Below are 23,467 nucleotides of genomic sequence, written 5' to 3'. Positions count from 1 at the left end.
GAAAGACCAAATTTGTCTTGTACTGTGATTCACGCATCATGTGTTGCCTGTCTTACGTATCATGTTTTCTTTATAAAAATAAATTAGTATTCGGTGTCAGATATCTACAGTAGTACATTAAAAGACAAGCGATAAGGCTAAAAATGAACTTGCCTTTTGATTCAAATATACTGTATTCGATGGTGACATGTAGTAAATGTCTTTTGGGGAGGCAATTAGTGATCAGTGAATTATGACAAAGGTGATCAGCATTACATGGTAATTAGCGGCCGATACCGATTAAACCTTTCAGATCAATGTGAAGTCTAATTTTCAAACAATAGTAGTGAAATTTGGATTATTTTCCACAGCACCCTTGATGAGCTATCATTGCACAGTAGTCAACCTCAGCACTGTTTGGGAATCACTATGTTAGGTGAGTCATGAAAAGCTACAAACCACGAGATTGGTTGTGCTCCCTCATTCTGGGTTGGATCACATTGGCTTCAATTGGACATCCGACACTTAGTTTGTCATAATCTGTGATGGTGCAGCGTTTTCTACTCTCCTGGTCCAGGAAGGAGTTGGGTGACTCGGAGCCTTTTGGCCTTTGACTAAAGGTAGAGACGGTGTCCGTTCTTCCCTCTCTGCAAGGACAAGCACAACCAGTGCAGGATTATTTTGAACAGCACAAAAGAAAATGTGATTTGCATATGTCAAAGACGTGATGTAAAATTTGGTCCTTCTGTCATTTAAATGTGTGGAACATGTCATCTCCTGGAGGAGGAAGATAAGCGTCATTGCATCAGGGAGGCTGTAGGATTGGTGGGAAAAGAGTGGGTTGGAAGAAAGCAGTAGCATCTTCTGTAGGAGGTGAATGTCAGGCCAGCAGCAACTTATTAGTGGGGAGGATGCTCATGAAAAACCTGTATCTTGTCGATTCTGTTAAGACCTCAACTTTTTGAATCCGTCATTCATTCAAATTCTAATCCACTTCCTCTTTTTTAGGGTCACAGGGAAACTTACGTGGGGTAGTGAGAGGCGGGAAACTGTCAGCTGATCAATTGTGACTGACAGAAACTGACACAAAACGAGCAAGAGTCTTCAGATAATCTAACATGTCTTTGAACTGTGGGAATTAAGGGGAGGGGCTAGAGAAAACGTGCCAAAAAAACAAAAAACAAAAAAAACCCCAAAAACAAACAAGAAAAAAAACAAAAAAACACCCGCTAAAAAGGGCCTAAAGTGAGATATGAAGCACCTTCCGAAACTTAAACCATCTTGGAGTGAGGCAACAATGAGCTACTGTTCCAAATGGCATCAAATATCCTAAATATAATAATGGAAAAATTTGAAGTCTCACCTTGGAGTGTACGGCATTTGAGGGGGAGGTGGGATGTAAAAATCGAGGATTGCTGGTTTCTCCTTTTTTGTTGATCCATTAGCTGAGCTGCATGGAGAATGGGCTCGGATCAAGGAGGAATTGCTCTGGGAAAGACAGCACAATTAGTCACAAAATGCCCAAACAGTTCACATACACAAATGATCAGTCATCAATATTTTTTTATTATATTACTAAGTCAAAAAAAATGAAGGTAAAATAAAAATTCTAAATACTTTTGCGCATTCAAGTAAAACTGAACCCAATACTCAGTTCTTATTCTCATCTTCTTCTTTCGGCTTGTCCCATTGGGGGTCGCCAAGCGTGTAATCTTTTTCCAACTAAGCTCATCTTGTGCATTTTCCTCTTACACCCACTGTCCTCATGTGTTCCCTCACAACATCCATCAACCTTTTCTTTGGTCTTCCTCTCACTCTTTTGCCTGGCAGCTCCATCCTCAGCACCCTTCTACCAATATACTCACTCTCTCACCTCTGGACATGTCCAAACGATCGAAGTCTGTTTTCTTGAACCTGGTCTCTAAAACATCCAACTTTGGCTGTCCCTCTAACGAGCTCATTTCCAATCCTAACCAACCTGCTCACTCCTAGCGAGAACCTCAACATCTTCATTTCTGCCACCTCCAGTTCTGCTTCCTGTCGTCTCTTCAGTGCCACCGTCTCTAATCCGTACATCATGGCTGGCCTCACCACTGTTTTATAAACTTTGCCCTTCATCCTAGCGGAGACTCTTCTGTCACATAATACACCAGACACCTCTGCTAGCTGTCCAACTTGCTTGGACCAGTTTCTTCACTTCCTTACTACACTCATCATTGCGATGGACTATTGACCAAGTATTTGAAGTCGTCCACCCTTGCAATCTCTTCTCCCTGGAGCCTCACACTTCCACCTCCACCCCTCTCATTCACGCACATATATTCCGTTTTACTTCCGCTAATTTTCATTCCTCTCCTTTCCAGTGCATGCTTTCATCTTTCTAATTGTTCCTCCACCTGCTCCCTGCTTTCACTGCATATCACAATATCATCTGTGGACATCATGGTCCAAGGAGAATCTAGTCTAACCTCATCTGTCAGCCTATCCATTACCACAGCAAACAGGAAGGGGCTCAGAGCTGATCCTCATCTCGCCCCCAAAAATGACCTTTTAGTTCCCCGTTTAGATTTGGGATGCACAGGAGATAAGTTTTTGATGATAGAGAACAGAAGACACTTTCAATTAATAATATGGACTTTATATAACAGTATTTGATTGAGAGTTTGAGCGTTAGCAATTTCTGATATGGGCGATTGGAGCAGTCGCCCAGGATGGCATTGTGTGGGAAGAGGCATTTGCTACGCACACCCAGAGTTGCGCAATCGACGTGTGGTGCACAAGGAGCATACACTTTAAACTGCTATTTGGAAAACAGAATTTCCTCCAGAGCAAGTACCCTCCCCATCTGTTGACAATCGGCCAAGGACTCGCGCAGGGTGATATTCAATAAATGAATACAATATGTTCCTAAATCATTATACAATACAGTACTGCAAAGTTTTCATTTACACCTAAAACAGGAATATGATTCTATTTTTCTTGTCGGAGTCTTAGATGGCTACCACTGATATCTCTGACTACTTTCTAAAACAAGATTTTGTGGGCATGTTGGCAGAGGTCATCACCGTTACGATGAGAGCCCTTTTGCAAAACACAGATTAGAAAAGTGGCTAGATCTGACAAAGCCACAGCTTGAATTTCACTTTTACAGCAGCTTTAATGTCTTCGATACAGCTGCTGAAATAAGTTTTAAACATGTCAACATTTTAAATATATAATAATAAAGTTATATTTCCAAAGTCACTATTGACATGAAAATTTCACCAGATGTTGGGAATAACCCAACTATATATATATATATATATATATATATAAAGAACGTAGAACAAATAACCTTGGAAATTGAAGGTACCTGTAGGCCATCAATTTGGACAGAACCATCAGATATTCCTTATTCCTTATCTTCCTTATATTTCGATATATCCCACAAGGGTATGGATTGCCATTTATTGATAGATTGTAGCTGTGGTATGATATAATGTAGGTGTTGTCTTGGATTTCTGTGCCTTTTTGCACATCCCTTTCTACATGCGTTCAATACTGTTTCCCTGTATCATTTCAGATTGTTACAACTTCATTTCTGATCCTATTTTGTTTACTTTTTTCTATGTATAGATTACTTGGGTTGATCCCGACAGCTGTAGAAAATTTCCTGTCAAAATGCACCTTTGAAAATATATTACATGAGAAAAATGGTGAGAAATACTTCAGCCGCAATATCTGTTTATGGAGACAAGGGGAGAAATTCCTCTTTTTCTTTGTCCTATTCGGCTTTTAGGTCAAATCTAAAGGAGGATCTGTATCCCATTTGTGCTGGAAAACAGGACTAGGAAAGTAAATCAGTGAAGAAAATTCCTCAAACACATCTACTAATAATGGAAAAGCACTGAATGGATCATGTATCTGTTATGTTGTCTTATTTTGATGGTAACATCCTGGCCATTTGACTCAAATGAACCAGATACAATCTGAGGAGACTCCTACACACAGGCATGGCTGCTTTATCTACCACACTGAATCACGGGACAATGCCATTTATGATGGAAAACTCAAGCATTGAACTCTTCAGAGAGCCTCAGAGAAACATGTCTGGGCTTGCAGCTTTGGACTCTTGGCTGTAAAAATCTTATAATTGACAGATAATGACTAGATAGGCACAGGGAGGAAGTGCGTACGTACCTGAGGTACAGGAGGCTTCCAGCGCATGTTCTTGAGAGGGGCGGGGGTAAAACCTGTTGTTCCTGTGGGTCGCTTCTTTAAGAGGAGAAACACACCTATGGGATCCTCCCTCAGTTTGATCACTAGGTTTTTCAGTTGCCAACCCACCTGGATTGAAGGAAATGAATACAAACTTTTATTAACATTTGCTCACAATGCTATTGGTTTAACTACTGTGATATTAATGCATTTAACTACGTCAAAAACATTCTCACCACTGTCTGTTGATTGACCTGAATCACTTCATCACCAGCATGAATTTTCCTGGTCAGGTCAGCTGGAGACTGAAGAACAAACACGAGGGTTAGTATGTGGCTGGTTTATTTGCCTGCTGCTCAGAAATATTGTCTAATATATTACTACAGATCATCTCCTTACCTTTAATTGAAGCTATAATGTCAATCAAATTCAATTCAAACATACAAATCGTATGAAAACCAACAACAAAGGACTCTTGTTGATGATTCAGATAGTGATTCACAATAAGGGCCGGAGGCAAAACGATCCATCCATGACAGTGATACTAGTGCATTAGTCACTGCCTGAATGTGTAATTGTTGACAAAGACGTGACTTTTGTACAGGCTGTTTGTGGACATGCAGAAACAATCAGTTTTCGTAAGCATGAGCTGTTAGAATCTCCCTAACAGTTCTTAAAAGCATGTTCTTTGACAACTGAAGGAGGAGCTGTGAGATCAAGATGAAGAGAAGGGTGAGAGTGAAATGTGAGTTGCTGTGTTCTACCTACATGTTCTGTAGTTCCAGTAATGACATGCAACCCGTCATATGTCGACTTAATATACATTCCCTAGGAGAAAACACAAAACCAGTGCACTTCATATTGTGGATAACTAGTTTCAAAAAGGGAGACCTACACAAGCGTCAGATTATCCATTCCTTACCAGTCCTTCACCCGGTGCGATATTGGTCAGCTGGACTTCCTCCAAGCAGGCAGACTGGCTCATCAGGGGGTCAGAGGTGGTTCTCACAGTCTGATCGCAGATGTTGTTTAAAATCTGAGACTGCAAAACGACCACACAAACAATACATAAAATTGTTCCGCTCCCATGCCTCTAACTCGGGTTTATCACGAAGCAACCGTGAAAGTGGCTGCGGACTCCATGTATGCCCCAATGTTAGGTCCATGTTGAATGTAAAGACCGCACAGATCATTTAAGTATAAGTGAAACTCAGAGCATTGAAATTAACCCGATGGATATCGTCGGCGAGATTTTCCTCATTAGATGGGCCTAATGGTGTTTGAGAGTTCGCATTGCTGTAGTGTAGACAACTATGACGAACTGAAGTATCAACTATACAAGGGACCTGGAAGATTCATTTAGTGATATTTTTTTATGCACTTGATGCAGCTGCATCAAACATCTTTGTCACAGACCACATTATCCGCTATGACTTTGAAATCATATAAATGTGGCACATCATATTGTATATGAACAACAAACTGATGGATAACTGTTTAGAAATCAGAAGTGTTGACAGGTTTGCTAAACTATTGTTCAAGTTACTGTAACAATGGTTTCGTAACAAAAATATCCAATATCTCAACATTCATTTCTGATGACAACTTGAAATTTTGATACAGATATTAGCAACAGTAATTGAAATAGACACAATTTATGTTAATTTGTGGGCCACATAAAGTGATGTGGCTGGACAGATATAGCCCCCGGGCCTCGAGTTTGACACACTGGTTTAGCACATTCACTTATTCTTATGAACCAATGAGTAAATCTATTTTAATCAGAAAAAGATACATCCAGGATACTTACAACTTCTAGGATCTTTTCTTCCATATCATAAACACAGCAGTCCTGTTACACACAAGAATAGCAATGACAGATTAGGATCCTGAGTGGCAAATTACAACGTGGTAGAAAAAGCAATCATAATAAAAGTACCAATGTGTATGTGTATGTCTACTCTCCAGGTGTAGAATGAAGAGAACTGAATAAAAAATAAACAGCCAGTATATCAAAAGTACACCCCTGCCTTAATTGACGGAGACTATAATTACACAAATCCCGGCGTGGTGCAGTTAACTATTACTGGGATCTGAAGGCCACTCTGACGCATGTAGGAACAATGTGCGGGCAATATGGAGGCCAATGTGGTAAAACATAATGTCAAGGAAATCGTCTAAACCATGCTCTTAGATGGAGGCCTTTTTGCTCATCAAACTAGCATCAAGTCCAGAGAGCCACAGTAGCTGTTAATGTCATTATTTTAGAGATGCCTTAATCAGTTGTGCTAAGTCAGCTTGGGAGACACTTGGAGGTAAATGTAGTCCAACAGAGTGCTTTGGCTGCAGCTGGACTCCACACAGCTGAGGCAACAGCCTCTCCTGACAACTGTCACTTATGGTGAAAAGGCACTGTATTTAAGAAGAGAGGTGCACCCTGCTTCTGGAGTAGGGGTTGGGGTGGGGTCCCAGTTTGTTTTTATGAGGTGGGGAGGAGAGGGGCCCTGTTTGTTTTCCAAACTGGCTCTTACAGGGAGAGGCTACCACAAAGCAGGCCGTCCATCAAAACACAGGTGAAATGCTTCAGTTAAAGCTTGACGACAAAGAATCTATGTAAACCTGTCACACGTTTGAATCTACACAAGTGACGTGAAAAAAAAAAAAACGTATGACCCTATTAACACGGACAGACGTGTGCCCTAACAAAGCTAGATCTGTTGCTTCTTGCAAATCCCTTGTGGAGATTGACAATGGAGGCTGAATGAGTTTGCCTATATTTCTGTCGTTTGCACATTCCACTGGGACAAAAGGGGCATATCAGTGATGTTTCATTTGAAAAGACGTATTTGGTTTAGCTGTTTGCTTCTTGTGCCCCATGAATATATTTCATAGTCTTTCTACAGGCCATGTAATGTGGAGAATCCATATTTCAATGTCTGTTCACATGATTCAGATCATCTGGGACTATAGTGGTCTACATGTGACTTTGCCAGATTTCCATCACTAGATGAAGGGTAGTGTAAACACAAAATGGGTAAAAACACTGATGACAGGTTGCATCTGATATACAAACTGATTTCATTACAATATTCTGTCTAAAGAGAACCAAAAATAAAGTAGGGTTTCAGAACGAATTTGGACACACTAGCACATGTAATTACAGATTCCAGATAGACTGGCCCAATCCAAAAGGGAAGTGCTAAAATACATTGCTGCGTTTAAAGGAAATTAAGGAAGGAATGAAACAAAACGATCACGATTTTCTACAAGCACTGCTTAAGAAAACGTCTTTGGAGTTGTAATGTCCTACAACCCTATAAAATAATAGGAACGTGATAGAGCAAATGATTCTTCTGAAATGCTTTCATTAACCCCAGATCTATTTTGTAAAATTTTGTCTTCTCTGTAGAAAGAAGCTGGATCATAACCAATAGTCAGTAAATGCAAAATGACAATTCCGTGAGTGTAGTAATCCCGTGAGATTTTGGACTTGACCCCACAGCCAGAGTGGATCAGATGACTTTGTCTACTGCCTTTTGGGCCTTTGATCTGCTACTAGAGCAGATTTGTATGGTTGAGCAATGATGCGAAACAGAGAGGTGGGTCGGTGTGGGAACATGTAGGTATGTTAACACCTGTTCAAAATAAAAAGCCATGACTGCTACACTTAAGTCATGAATTTCATCACAAAACCACAACAATTATTCTCTAAATTAAAATTTCTAAAATACAGTTGTTTATATGTCCCCTGTGATTTGCTGGCAACCAGTTTAGTCAGTCTGCCCAAAGATAGCTGGGATAGGCTGCGGCACTCCCACGACCCTTGTGAGCATAAGCGACTCAGAAAATGGTTGGAGGAATGCACCTACACCTCCATCCACACACAGGTCCGACAAGATGGACGACATCTTGAGTTTTATGACCAAGTCTTTCACGTGTGTAAACACAGACTTCATTCAGTCAGATGTAAATTGCATGATCTGAAAAGCCTTCATTTTTCAAATTAAGTTCATCAACTAGCTGTGCAAACCTAATGTCTAAACTCATGAAGTAGTACCACATTATGTCCAAATAAGAGCAAGGAAGGTGACAATTTAGTTTAGACTTTCAGCAATTAATATCAATTTCAAAAGGTGTTTGAAAAAATAAGCAGGTTCTTTCAACAACCGGGTAACGTGCCGTTAAAAAAAGTGCTCCATCCTTTCAGCACCAATGAAGCGTTTAGTTTACACCGAGAGCCTACAATAGGCGGCCCCTGGGCCTCTTCCAGCTCACCGGCGACTCAGTTAATGCACCTGAACTGTTAAGACATTTTCACACAACACTTAGCACAGCGTGCTATCAACTAACCCATTCAATGTGTATATATGACAATGGGACAACACCGTGCTGCGGAGGCTGGCGGTGCACAAGGTCTTGTGTGTGCTTTGGCTAGGCCACCACATGTTTACCAGTCCTTGCCTTCATGCCAACCATATACAGACGGCCTGCTATTGCATAAATCTGAGTTTACAGCTGCAAGTGCAATTTTTGGCTTTCAATTTAGTTTTGGACCAGAAAGGAACAATGGGCTGAAAAACCTGCACCCATTCTCCCTCAAACTATCACAAGATCCGTGTCGCTCGTACCCCATTTGACTATAAACATGGATTGAATTAACATTTCCCAATTGAAATGGCATTATGAGACAAGGCATAGGAATTTTGAAGATATTTCTCCCCCCCAAAAAACACAGATCTATGAAGAAAAATAAATGCACTGATTCAGGATTCTTGTCACATATAACAAAAAGCTAAGGTGCTCAATTATTGTTGTGGATTTTGGGTAAACACAAGAAGGCATTTTGGATAAAGCAAATCAAAGAATGCGTGACATGATAGACAATGTATAAAGGGAACAAAGGGGATATTGATGGCTAAAATTTAGCAAAGCCCCTCAGTTTTATTCCATTACTGATTTAAAAGATGTAAAAATTGAAACATTTGATGATAGCTCTTATTTTTGTTTTAAATATTGCATTATCACTCCACGTGACCTGAACAACCTCAATAAATGGCCGTTTGACTCAGTGGAAAAAAAAAAAACATGTGGCGCTTGAAGAGTTGTACTTGAGTACCCTTCTTCTACACCCTAATCTCTGCTATTCACACGGTAGTGTGGGAATTGTGCACCCCCACGTCTACTAGATGACCATGACGAGGAAACCACAGTAAATCAGCAGAGGTGCTGAAATCCCATACACCGGCGAGGAAATGTGCACTCTGGGAAAGGAATTTATTTTGATGCAATAAGCCGCTAAAAAGGACACCTGACGTCTCGGTGGCCACTTTCAACTGCCCTTTGAAGTCAGCTTGAAACAATATTTTATCATCACTACATTCAACAAGGCAGCATGGTGGATCAGCTGGAAAGCGTTGGCCTCACAGTTGTGAGGTTCCGGGTTCGATCCTGGACCCGCCTGTGTGGAGTTTGCATGTTCTTCTGAGCCTGCGTGGGTTTTCTCCCACATGCCCAAAATATGCAACATTAATTGGACACTCAAAACTGCCCGTAGGTGTGATTGTGGTATGCCCTGTGATTGGCTGGCAACCAGTTCAGGGTGTAACCCCGCCTCCTGCCAGTTGACAGCCGGGATAGGTTCCAGCAATCCCCGCGACCCTTGTGAGGATGAGTGGCTAAGAAAATGGATGGATAGATACGTTCAACTACTCACTGACTCTTTAAAAACTAACTTGTGTGAAACTAGACTTCCAATATGATAAAATATGACAGCAATTCTCTGAGAATTTAATTGAAAACAAAAATCTCCTTCCATACGTTCATACAGACCCCTTCCAGGTCCAAACACCTAGGCTTGAAAGACAATTCGAGCTTCTGTTGTGAACATGTTGAAAAATCTAAGCAACGTTCGAAGGATACAAAGGGGATCTTCACTGTTAGCTAGCAAGTAGAAGACAGATCCCCAAAAGAAAACATCAGTGGTTGCAATTATTAGTTCAGACTCTGGGCTCCAGGCTTCTGTCATGACTGCCAGACCACATTTCCCATAACGCTTCACTCCTTCACTTGATCCTGCATGTCTGTGCCCCTGGGCTGGTATGCACTCAGTGGAAAATGCTATTGTGTGTATGTCGATTTCTCTGGCTATACTTGTGCTGTTTTGCTAACTAGTGTCCAAACCTGTTGAACTGTGGTGGTTAGCTCCAGGCACAGCTGAATTATCTTGTTCTTGGTTGCTGTGAAGTCACTGATCCCTGTAAGGGGCGTCCTGACGGTAGACAAGTGGAGGACAAAAAACATTAATAGAAGCAACAGAAAGAAGAGAGGAACTGCAATTTGATATAACTTTAAAGAAAAAACAGTTAAAAATTATAACTGGAAAATTAAATACTGAGACTATCTGTTTTCAGAAGGATGGCATGAAAGTGCTATGTTACCTGTCAAGCCAAGCCAGGAGGCTCTTTGCAGCACCAATGAGCTCCACCACACACGTAAGAAAGTCATTGGGTGGCTTGCGTGAGGCGCTGCCATCATACACCGGGCTTTTCCTACGATCAGATGTGGCCATGTGAAGACTGTTGGTGGCTGCTCTCATCCTCACCACCAGGTTCTTCAAGTTGTCCGTCTCCACGCCATAGTTCTGAAACAGTGCATGCATACACAATAACCAAAAGTTTGAAACCAAAAACGAAAAAAAAAAATTCCAAAAGAAAGCTACTTGTTTCTTCAATTGAGTTCAAGGACCTGAGGATTGGCTCTTGCTTGACACATAGAGCATGTGGCTAGGGTGTTCACATTACGTGTCATAATCTGATTCCTATCATGCAGAGTAAAGTTTGCATTCTTGTGCCAGGGGTTGTTTCCGGTCATTGAATTGCTCTAATTTATCACCGCTTTACATGTACAAAGTAGCCAAACTCAGTCTTCAAGGGTCATTAAACAGCAGCCTGGTAGAAAATAAACACACTCACTGGAAAACTTCAGATTGAAAATTAACAGATGCATTTTTACTGTATTTGACTTGAAGCACACAGTTTATCATACATGTATCTTGTCTGTTTAAGAAGAGTAAGAGAAATATAGTCTTCCTGTGCTTGTAAATTTCAGCTTGCAGGGTGTTGCAACACTGCCAGCAATTCTACTGTTCAGATGAATGTGCAAGAAACTAAACATGCTTGCAAGGAGAAACGTGGCACGTGTCGAGCCAGTAAAGGAGAGCTGAGTGTTTTTAGTGCCTGCTTTTTACCACTCCCTCCTCCTAATAACACACATCTCACTAATCTCAGGATTCAAGGAATTACTAGAATAGTCTGACACGTCATTGGCAACCTGACTCGTGGTTGTGAATATCTATAGAATTAACACTGTCAATTTAGCAAGTGTTTTGTCACATAAGACTTGTCATTAACAAAAATAAATTTAATGGTGATTAAAATTTGAGGTATAATCTGACTGCAAGCACCTCACATTTGTTTAACAAATCTCATGTTTCTGACTTTTAGTTGGATCTCAGCCTGGGAGCTGTAGTATGGAGAACAAGTTGTTGCCCATGCAGAAAGTCTCCCCTCTGCACAACACTACCTGGACTAGGTCACTACAATTTGGGACCAGTGTTGTTGCAGGAGCTGCCAGGACAAAGATGAATACTGCTGCAAGATACCTTAGGGACTCTGACTCTGGATTTTTCCTCGAGGTGTACTCCTGAAGCCTTCACTAAAGCTGGATGTGGCCACAAGGCAGCGGCGCTTTAAATTTCGCGTTTTCCTGAGTCTGGATTTGTACACGGCGGAAACATCCAGTTTAAGCAATACAAGTCCAAAGGACTTGCCCACTGCCCGATTTCAGACTAAAGGGAATAAAATATCTAAGCAATGTGTACAATGTCAAATGTAATATTTTGACACTGACAGCAACATTTGAAGTCAAATTACCATTTTCTTAGTGCCATTTACGAGGACAATAATACAAAATGCATTTTTTTTAATGCATGTCCCAATTGGACACCATTACTGCTGTAATTATAAATATACTGTATGTGGAGACTATGTGCAAGTAGCAGTCTGAAAGTTCAAAATCAGAATCAGCTGTATTGGCCAAGTGTGGAATTTGAATTTGTCTCCTGCAGTTGGTGCCGCCCTGGTAGGACATTAAGAACAAAGACCCAACTAACAAGAACAAAGAACAAGAGACATTCAGTTAATAGGAACTATTCCTTAAGAGTCACCGATGTGCAAGACGCAAAGTCTTCTTCATTTAGAACAGATAAGAGATAGTGTGTCAACGCCCCACATTATGTTAAGCTTGTACAGAGTGACCGTACCCGTTAGCGGTTCCCATTATAGACCAGTGCAATGACAATTGTGCAAAGGGACCAGTTTAAGGTGACGAATCGTGCAGTAGTCTACAGAATATATTACAAATGGTTTTACTGATTGGACCGGCATCCTTACATCGATTCCCTTGCTGTCGAGATGTTCAACACGCCTGTAGTCATTAAGACCTGAGATTGCTGCTTTTTTGGCGACTGCTACGATGGTGGAGCGTTTGAAGCAGGTTTGTACTTCACACAGTTCTAGAGACCTGTTGAAGAGCTTTGTGAGGACAGAAGCAAGTTGTTCTGCACAGACTTTGAGGCAGGATGGGGACACAAGGTCTGGGCCTGACGCTTTGTTGATCTTTTGTTGATACTGATGTTATGATGTTTATAAAAGGACCGAAATGAATGTTTCCTTCAAAGTGAAGGATCGCTTCCACACCAACGGCATTTCCTGTTCTTTGCACAGGCTTTAGCAAGACTGAACTATAAACACGTTATGTGATTAGATCCACAGGCAATAGGAAAATATATTAACAGGGCTTCTATGGTGCATCACATTGTTTTATTTATTTTATTTTAACATGAGAGTTAATGTCTAATGTGGGACTTATGCATCACTGGGAGGAAGGAACTTGCACAAACGTTTTGGGTTTTAGAGACACTGCAAAAGACATCATGGGTCACAGAAATCCAGTAAAACGAAACAATGCTCTTTGTTTATTCCTGGAGAGCAGGGATAAACCTGAGAGACAGGGGCACCATCGTTATGGGCATGCCAGGGGGGGCTGTGCCTGTCCACCAAATGCTTGTGCCTCCCCCATACCCTCCACTAAACTTTATTATGCTTAAGTATCTATTTTTGCGTTAAGAAACACTAATGTTGAGGTCTTTATCACCAAAACAAAAACAAAGAAACAGTCGTGCAATTTTGGTTAGGGTTGATTCATGCCCAATCTGAATTGCAATGGGCTCATTGATGTCAGGTGCTAAGGCCTATATGACACATACGGTAATGGTGCATAAAGCCTTGCAAATTTTCCAAAGTGAATATGTGAGCAATTTCTGTGACATTGTGTAATGGCATGCCATGTCTGTAAAATATGCAAAAAATAGTAAATAACTTATGCTGAATGAGTACACTGCTGTAGACAGGAACACCCACAATACAGCAAACAATACGTCATGGCATTACTAAGGGGTCGGCAATCTTAAATACGAAGAGCAATTGGCTCTGAGTGGCATTTAATACCAAAATGAAAACAAGGGGGATGCAAAATTTTTTTGACATCTAAAATAAAGATTTTTTTTCCTCACCCTCTAAATTCAGTGTTAAGAAGACAGGGTAACTTCAGGTCAGAACCCAACACCGAGCCAATCCAGCCAGTTGAATCTCAGACAGTGAATTGTAGCCAGTTGCATCTCAGTAGACTGCAAATATTGCATTTGAATTTTAAAGGTTGAACTTTTTTATATGGTGAATTTGTTAACATTAAAAAGTTAAAATGAAATACAGCTATTTAAAATATAAATCACTTTGAAATAAGAATGGGAATTTCACAACATAAAATTTTCAGTGGCATTTTTAATTCAAATCACAATTACTTGCATAGATAGGACCATAATCTCTTATATACTTAAGTCAGAAAAGACGCACAGCTCTGCGCATTTCTGACCGTACCCATGCCATCTACTTTATTCTATAATTTTTACACCTTCTGGCCATATGCGCACTCTGAGGGAAGTAGCCTCTGAGTGTGTGTGTGTGTGTTTTCCCTCTGATAACTGGCCATGCGTGTCTTCTCCCAAAGATTTAAGTGCATTTGATCATCTGAACTCCATAGGCTGTGGTAGATCTAGGAATCCAGGATGGTAAAACATCATATTCTATTTTTTGAACTAGTTAACTGCTCCCGTGCTCCAGCGAAAGCCCACTCAGACTGCCCAACGGCCGTAATGTGTCTCTACCACATTAGACCAACAGCCAAAGACGACAAAATATCATATTACGGTAACTGTCAGAAAAAAATTCTGCGCCAGCTGACTCCCCCCAGCTGTGAGGAGGAGCTACTTCATTGTGGGCAACGGCTTCGAGTTTGTCTGAAAGTGGTCCTCATAATTTAAAAAATAAAAAATAAAAAACCACTGCATCAATGAATTACAATTTGAAACAATTGTTTCTGTTATCAATATCATTGTCGGTCACGAAATGTGTTTAAGTGACGTCAGCATGGTTGCTTGGTGGACAACACAGATCAAAAACGGCTGGTTGACTCACTTTTCTCTTGAGTTGTGACCGTTTTTCTGATTAGTGATTAGATGACTTAATGGATTTATCAAACAGGATACAAAACAAATGAGCAGTGACCCTTTACATGAGCATTGTGCATGTTTCACTGACAATGGTGAACTTTCATCACCCACCAGGAGCTCATTTCACATTTAAAGTGTAACATACCTATTTCCCAAATGGAAATCTATAATATTCACGTGTCTAAGGGAAACTCCATGATCCAGGAATTCCAGTGATCCTCAGACTTCAATGGTTTCGACCCCTTTTGTGTTGGTGCATACCGGGTTGTAACGGCAGTGGGTGTGTCAGAAGGCATTCATTCATCTTCCATTCCACCTATAATCACTAGGGTCGTGGGTGTGCTGGAGTCAATCCACGCCACCTACGGGCGGGAGGCGGGGCCACACCCTGAAATAGTCGCCAGCCAATTGCAGAGGACATATAAACAAACATTCCCATTCACATCTACACCTACAGGGAAATTAAACTTTAATTAAGCTACCCTGTAGGTTTTTGGGATGTGGGAGGAAACCAGAGAGCCCAAAGAAAAAACATTTGAACTTCGGTCCTCAGGACTGAGAGACAGATGTGCGAACTAGTCATCCACGTGGAGTGCTGCCATGTCAGAAGTCTTTACAGCATACGTGCAGCCGTGTCAGAAGTCTTTACAGCATAATCAAACCCCCTTGACAGCTGACAAACAAGGAGTAAACCAGCAATGACCATGCTACAATTTAAGCTTCCTCCCGTGAGTTGTGTGGATGGCTGGAACCCCCTTCATCAGAATTACAAGTGAGAGTTGGCCAAGAATTTAGAACTCAATACCTTACCTTCTAAGGAAGAGCAGGAGAATGAAGATAAAATGCCAAAGAGTAATTTACAAAACGGTCAAACACAATCCATTCTGAAACTCAAGACAAATGTTGAGATGATGAGGCAGACCGGTTACATAAAGACATTGGGCAAATTACACCAGTCAACAACAAATTTATTGTCAGTTGTTTTAGCTAACCGGACTCAGCTGGGAATGGTTCCAGACTGCCTGGGACTCTAGTGAAAATGAATGGAAGAGTTTTTTTTTTTTAAGTTAATTTAGGACAATTTTGATGCTCAGAAATATCACTTTGGTTTTGCTCAATCGGGTCAACTTTTTTTTTTTTTTTTTTTTAAACTCTGGCCCCATATACAGGTATTTTTGCTTTTGAGATTCAAATAAATGCACAAACGATGACATATTCCATTTCCAGGTGCTCTTATCAATGTCTACAATTCAATTTACAGTAAGGAATGTATAATATAAGATTAATACATTTAGGAACTTGGGATAAAAGCCCAAACTGAACGATAGTTTAGAAATTCATATTTTCAGATTAAGCAATGCAAAATTGTCCTAAATCAGTTGATAAAACAGACAATTTACAAGAACAAAAAAGAAATTGTAGGTTACTATAAAAGGTACTGAGACACCCCAATGTCATCTACATTGACAACAAAAAACCTGTTGTGCACAACTATTACGTGATAAATTCTCTTATTTTGTCATGTTCTCGTAACAGGCTAAAATTATAGGGATTGGTAAACAAAAGTGTTGGCCTGATTACTGCATTATTAAAAATGTGTTTGACCATAAGATGCATATTAACACACTGCGCCGTGGGAGGGAACCTGTATCAGCACATCTTCCAAAAAAACAATGCTGCTCTTTAACGTTTAGTCTTTCCATGTGCACCCATCCACTAGAAAGCAGGTAAAAAACACTATGATTCCAAAAATACATTATAAATGTGCCATTTCTAACACCTTACACATCAGTTGGAATCAAACATCCAAATGTTGAATTTGAAAGTACTCATTTCAACGCATTATTTGGAAAGGCAAACTTTGGGGAGGCTGATGAAAAGTGAGTGGGGTTTATACTCCACATGAAACATGCCTGGTGTCCACATGATCCAAGAGAAACCATCCATAGTTTGAGACCTTTGAAAAGATTTGAATTGAGATGAACCCTTGAACTGAAGTGTTAAGACTGTTTGCTGAAAAAGAAAATGTTTAAGTTAATCAATTCCAACATTTAAAATAAAGGCCCTTTTTACAAGTGCATAAAGAGGGAAAATGCTGACAGATCAAAACACATGGGCCCCAGTCTTTTAGCCTTTTATGGGACAGGAAGTGATAAAATTCCAAACCAATCCCATCTGTTGGAAAAGTTAGCCCCCCTTGCGCTGGGCAGTTTGCAGTGCTGCTTTGATGCTAACTAGCACCCAAGTGCTTACACATAAGGACTGAAGATATTAATATATGAGGAAAGAGCAAATGTGTTGGAAGGGACAAGAACATTGGACAACATGTCCACAGGTGCCCAAAAGCAAACTTTAGTGAGCAATTTGCTTCTCATTTTAAATCCATCAGTTGAATATGGTTTTAAATATGGCTGAGCCTCCATAACTCGGTGAGCTGGGAAATGATGAGCCTTTCAGCATTGTTGCTCTTATAGGTGCCAGACAACAAACTACATCAAGAGTTTGGAGTTAATACAGCGCAAGAGAGTTGAGACACCCAGGATTACCAAGAGGTTCACCTTTCACCACTTCCTAAAATCATCTATTGAAGGCTGGAACCATTTTTCTTTTTTTTTTTTTTTCCATTAAATAATACACTTATTGAACACTACTAACCAAAGCACACAGCAGATCAACAGCCTCCAGCACCAGCTCCTGGTGTCCAATCCTGGCCACACCAAGCTCTTCCAAGTCTTGGTGCGTTATCTTCAGTAACTGTTCTCCACTGATCTTCTCCCGCTCAAAGTTGCCCACGTACTGTTGTAAGCTGTCATCCAAACCTGTACGCCCATTAAAAAAAAAGAAAAAAGAGAGCAGGATGTTTTTAGTTCAGATGACTGCAAATATTATGAGAAGTATCTGCCCCTCTAGTTTGCATGTGTAAGTGTGTGCAGATGTGGTTTGTTGTGTGAGAATGCAAGTGTAAAAACAATGCAGAGAAGAGGAATAACAGGTGGGATAGATAACTGCAAGATAAACACTAAAAACAGAGCTACAGTTGCGACCGCTACGTCTGTTAGGCTGGTTAAACAAAGGATGGCTATATTTGTGCAAGTGTCTGCGTGCCAATTGCCTGTTTCTGAGTCCGAATAATGCATTGATTGGACAGCCAGCCTAACAACACTGGTATTCAAAAGGTCAAACAGCGAGAAATCAATTAAATAAAATGTTTGCTTCCGGTAGACAAACAGGAGCTGAGCTGTATATATACACAAAACAAGAAATGAAAAAACATGCACAACCAAAGAAAAAAAAACCCAACAACAACAAACATGCATGTCTGAGTTTGTGTGTGGCTGTGTACGCGCATGTGTGTGCATGTTTGTAGAACGCCATTTTTCTTCCAATGAAAGGGCGTACAGAGAGGGGGCAGCTGCAGATGCATGGCCCTGTGCCCTGCTTCTCAAAAAGAGAGAAAGGCAGCTGTGAGACGCTCTCAGTCACAACTCACCCAATCTCACCACACACACACACACACCACACACACACACACACACACACACAACACACACACACACACACACAATTATTCATCAGTAAAAAGGAAGATTTGGTAGCAGTAATTCAGCTAGAAATTTAAGTCATGAAGAACAACTTTTTTTTTCCGAAGAACATAAAACGTAGTAGCAGACCAGTGGGGACTAATAAAATATAGAGCATGAATTTATGACACACAACCCACTGGGTGCGGCTTCTTGTCATTTTTCTAAAAAGGCAGATCATACTTTATATCTCAATAACTCAGGGTGGGTCATGTGCGTGGGTATAAAATTTTAAGATGTCAGAACAATGTTAAACATTGGAAGTTGATTAACTGTCAAATGAAATACTGAATTCTATTGCTACAGATCCTATGACATTGGTAATTAAAAAGTAAAGACAAAATAGTTACGATTAGTGGCATGTTTGCATCAGTTTGAGTCAATTCTATTTTACAATTTTCTTGTAAAGTGGAGGTAAACAGAAATGAAATCTATTCAGTGTCCCCCTCCCCTCCAAAAAAAATAATGATAGGCAAGTAGGTACAGTGCTTAAAGTTATCACATCCTAATGCCGGAGCTTACCCTGTTTAACAGTAATGAAAATTACCGTGTCTTTGTTGTTAATATTGTAAAACTTTTTTTTTTTTTTAAATGGTTGAATGTTATGCTTACTTCTCAGAAGTCCAGTGATCCAAGTAAAATTTGAGTACAAGAAGGTTAATTCCATTTGAAATTACTCATGACTGATAAAATGGTAAAACTTTGAAAGCTCACTGAACTTGAAAGCGTGTGCATTAAAGTACTTCATGATGCTTTATGACAGGTGATTTTATCAATTTGTTTGCTATGGTCTAAGCTTGAGCTTAGTCATTTCGGCTGAATCAAAGGAGAGCCCATCATGGCTTGTTAACCATTCGTCTGCGCACAAGCCAAATCCAGTTAGGCTCATGAGATGTTTCTCATTCCATTGCATGCAAATTCCTGAACACCACATTAAGGAAGTTTGGGTTTAACCTCTGAAAGGACAACTGCAAGGAAAACAAGATGTTACATGCAAAATGAACAAAAATAACTGACAAATGCAGAAATAAGAAGACAAAGTCACGTTAAATGTAAACAATGGGCGAGCTACTTGCAAGTAAATGAAAAATCCAAGGTTGGCAAGGCCAAAGGCAATTATGTCACATTTATGTCTACTTTCAAAAGAGCGGCCACAGGTAAACTCAGCTTTAAGGGTCAAATTGTCCTTTTTTTGTAAGCTCTAAGGCCCAAGAACCACAAGATAGGGTTACACAAGAACGATCCTCTTGGGAAAATAAAACAGGGTTTGTCAACCAAAGTCTGGGTAGACTATTATACTAGCATTGATATTAGTAAAGAACTTGGTGTCGTAATATTGTGAATTGAGTGGAAAGGAACGCAGTGACTGTGTGAAACCTTTTTTAAATGTTCTGCATGATGAAAGGGCTTTGAGAGAGTTTTAGGGCCTCCGTCCACCACTTGGCAAATGTCCTTGGACCAAAGCAAGAGGGTGTAACTCCACAGTAGAGGCATAAACATACACCACCAAAGTCAAATACAATCATGCTGATATAGAGCTGGGGCCATATTTATTGCTCCCCAATGTTCAGTTGGATTTAAGCCCAAGTGCAGCAACTCATTAAATGTGGTGAGCTAATAAGTTCAGTTTAGATTAAAGATTTGTTGGTTTTATCATTTCAATTAAGCCATTTGGTCTCCTTCTACAATTTGCTGTTGTGTGACAACCTTAAGTTTGCTGAGGAGGTCTGAGAAACCACCTTATTTAATTCACTCATTTCCGATTACTTTGTCTGCAACAGGTGATCAATTCAGTTTGGCCTGCGCCTATGTGTGTTCCCATAGCTAGACAGAATTGTGGGTAGCTTGGAAAGACCGTGGCACAGACACCCCAGTCTGGACCGCGCAAGTGGAACTACATTTTATGCTGAGGGAGGCCGTTGAGACCCAGAGCAGAGTTAATGTTTGTGGAAGCACACATTTCTGGCAATGTAAACACCAGAACCTTTCTTTGTGCCAATTTCTGTGCTATTCTTGTCATCTCAATATTTCCCAGTGGCAGAACGCAAGACCTTCAAAACTGCAGATTGTCCTCTTACATGGCATCATCTATCACAGTATTTGTGCTCACATAAATCAGGAACAAAAAAACAGATGTATTACCACACATATTTTCTGTACTATGCTATGCATGTTTCCAGCTCGCATTAGCCTATTCTAGATAACTGACGTGAGGTGAGAGATGAAGTACACACTAGGGACTGAATAAACAATCATACAGTATGTCAAACTTGTAGAAAAAAAAACCCCATTTAGAATAACGTGGGCAAAATTCAAAACGTAAAACCTGTTGTGACCAATCAATCAATATACCGTAATTTACGGCCTTCAAGCCGCGACTTTTTTCCCCACACGCTTTCAACGCTGCGGTTTATGCGGTGATGCGGCTAATTTATGCATTTTTTTTCTAACAGCTGCAAGGGGGCACTCGAGCAGAAAAGGTAAGAGTGAGACCGGTGGAATACATGTGCCGAGGAAGTGATTTTCATTGGTCCGGCCTTGTTAGCGTGGCATTAGCGTTAGCGTGGTGATAGCATTAGCGTGGCGGCGGTAGCGTTAAACGCTCTGTGTACCATCTTTCTTTGTAAATATTTTGCGTTTCAATGTGGGTTTCAAAGTGGGCACTTGCAGCTTTTACACAGCTGCGGCATATGTATGTACCGAATGGTATTTCCTTTACAAACGTACTGGGTGAGGCTTATAAACAGGTGCACTCTTGTAAGCCGGAAATTACGGTATACGTTAACCAGTTTTACCTACAGGTTTACACACTGGACAAAGGTTAGATCCGCCTTCTGTTCTTTAAAAAAAAAAAATACTGGGTAAGTTTGAGCACGGAGTTATGAAGTTTAGTAGCAAGCAGTAGTTGAGCAATTTGATCAATAGTCTAACTTGAGCCAACTCAATGCTTCAAGTTCTCAAACGTTTGGTTCTCATTGCACAGGACTCAACCACTGTAATGTGGCACATTAGTCTGCCATGAGAGATCATTCCATGTGTTGTGGGAAATTTTCCAATTCCACTATCTTGAACAAGAATTTTTTTTTAACCACAAAAAAAAAAATTCTATCTATGCCAATGACATAGCGACAAGCAGAATAATTAAATGCTCTTTCACTCAATGTGCAGAAGGTACAATATGTATGCACCTGCTGTAATTCATAGAACAAGGGATAGCTTCCTGTGAGTTTATCAGCTGTGCTTCACTAAATATGCCAAGATTTCACATTAAGTACATTATAAGGTACTTTTTGTGACATTTGTATTTTTCTCTGTGACGTGAGATTTATCAAATGTAAAATATGGGCCTTGGGACAATAAAAATTGGAAACAAATGACAAAGAGTGATTTGCCTTCACTTCCTCTAGGAAAAACTTTGTCAGCTCCCTCATGCAGATCGCTCCCATCTTTAAACCACTGCCTTTCTCACTGGGAGCGGCCGCCACTCTGTAACGCACACAAACAAACACACCAATATTCCCACTGAGGTGGCCAGTGGGAACATCACTGAGTGTACAATGGCAAATCCACTGTAACTGTGCTGTTTTTATTTGTTAGCCAGCCCTCTGAACCTGCAGGGAACGGTCAGGAATTTGACTCATTGTTCCCCACAGAGCACCACCATTGTGGGAATTCACAGCACTTGGGACAATGGACTCTGGCTAGACCAGGCTGTGGTGTAATTAGAAAGAAAAAGCTTGTCCCTGCAACTGCAAAGCTATCTTCAAATGCATGACTTAACAGGACAACAAAGCCTGTATTACACACTAGCCTTATCCTTCCAATGGGAACAGGGGAAAGAGTCGTACAATAGGGGTCTACATCTCGGCATGTTGTCTGTTTCACTGAGTGCTTAGTACACAACTGTGTGGCAATTTTATGGTATATTTTTCATGATTAAATCGTATTTCGGGGACATACTTTGAGATACTGGATGTTGCCCACATTTTGACTTCAGTGAGTGGTTTAATTGATACAAATCATAGCTATTGTGGCTTTCTCCGTCTGCTAACAAGGAGTGCTCAACCTGATTTACCAGAGTGAACAAAAGAGAGAGAAAACTACATATTGGCTATTGCATATGCAGACTGGGTTTTCCTAGTGAGAAAAAGCAGCTGAGGCTGGTCTCTAACTTGATGGATGATGACCAGGTTAAAGTTCACAGCCCCAGCTGACGCGTATCAACAACCATGAGTGTGCTGAGTTAATCCATACCAGTTTCTGTTTCCTGAAAAAGCCCTAACAATGAATTACGAGTAAATTATATTGCATTGTCAAGTGTCATTCCGAAAACGCAATATTTACGCCACATTTTCGATACAACGTTGCTACTTTTGTCATGATCAGATCAGTGGTGACTGGTAACTGGAGGCAGATGTCAAAATAGATGTAGAAAAGAGTTTAAAAGCGGTACTTGTCAAGTCATAGGACGTGATAGTGATAAATCTGCAGAAACCAAAGCAATGATTAAAAAGCACGTGAGAAAGCTTGACGAGGTCAATGAGCACCAGAAAAAGTGTGTGTCTTAATCTGTTTAAACTTGCTACACGATTGGGCGTAGGAAAAATAATGATTAGATGCGGGGCGAGGTTGGTCCATGACATCACAAAATCACAACTGAATGTTGGTAAAATGGAAAAACTAAAACGCAAAACTGCCCTTCTCAAATGTATCTCCACAGTAGTGAGCGACCAGACTTGACTAGATTGACTTATTTTTCATTTTTGTTACATATACAGTAGTATCTGAAACAAGTATTTATCATTTTTTTTCACTAAATATATTTCCATAGGTGCTAGTGACATGAAATTTTCATCATCTTCTGGGAACAACCCAAGTAAATCTTACATAAAAAGAAAGTAGAACAAATAAGATCAGAAATGAAGTAGTGTAATAATGTGAAATGATAGAGAAAAAGTAATGAACACAGTATTGAACACAGGAAGAAAGGAAGGTGCAAAAAGGCATGGAAAGCCAACACCTAAAAATCTATTAACAATCAAACTGCAATCCAGTCCTCAGCACAAATGACTATCAGCCGTTT

The 23,467-nt window shown here is 40.3% G+C and overlaps 1 protein-coding gene across 2 annotated transcripts in view; it reads right to left on the bottom strand.

Annotated features, from left to right (window-relative positions):
• The window catches only part of LOC133512884 (connector enhancer of kinase suppressor of ras 3-like), a 56,353-nt gene that overhangs the window by 20,924 nt on the left and 11,962 nt on the right, over nucleotides 1-23,467 (bottom strand). The window contains exons 1-11 of one of the 2 annotated variants that reach the window (XM_061842932.1): nucleotides 18,997-19,141; nucleotides 17,459-17,622; nucleotides 10,614-10,816; nucleotides 10,357-10,444; nucleotides 5,987-6,028; nucleotides 5,099-5,218; nucleotides 4,945-5,004; nucleotides 4,413-4,481; nucleotides 4,159-4,305; nucleotides 1,343-1,467; nucleotides 439-626 (exon numbers count right to left, since the gene is read on the bottom strand). In XM_061842932.1, coding sequence (XP_061698916.1) covers nucleotides 439-626; nucleotides 1,343-1,467; nucleotides 4,159-4,305; nucleotides 4,413-4,481; nucleotides 4,945-5,004; nucleotides 5,099-5,218; nucleotides 5,987-6,028; nucleotides 10,357-10,444; nucleotides 10,614-10,816; nucleotides 17,459-17,622; nucleotides 18,997-19,051 — 1,261 coding nt within the window. In that variant the 5' untranslated portion in view covers nucleotides 19,052-19,141. Of the gene's footprint in view, nucleotides 1-438; nucleotides 627-1,342; nucleotides 1,468-4,158; nucleotides 4,306-4,412; nucleotides 4,482-4,944; nucleotides 5,005-5,098; nucleotides 5,219-5,986; nucleotides 6,029-10,356; nucleotides 10,445-10,613; nucleotides 10,817-17,458; nucleotides 17,623-18,996; nucleotides 19,142-23,467 lie in introns of those variants that run through there. The other variant, XM_061842933.1, reaches the window with a different exon arrangement.

This window comes from Syngnathoides biaculeatus, chromosome 15 (genome assembly GCF_019802595.1).
Source record: "Syngnathoides biaculeatus isolate LvHL_M chromosome 15, ASM1980259v1, whole genome shotgun sequence".
NCBI classification, from domain to species: domain Eukaryota; kingdom Metazoa; phylum Chordata; class Actinopteri; order Syngnathiformes; family Syngnathidae; genus Syngnathoides; species Syngnathoides biaculeatus.
Note: the sequence above shows the minus strand (reverse complement) of the source record. Positions and strands in the feature narration are given on the sequence as shown.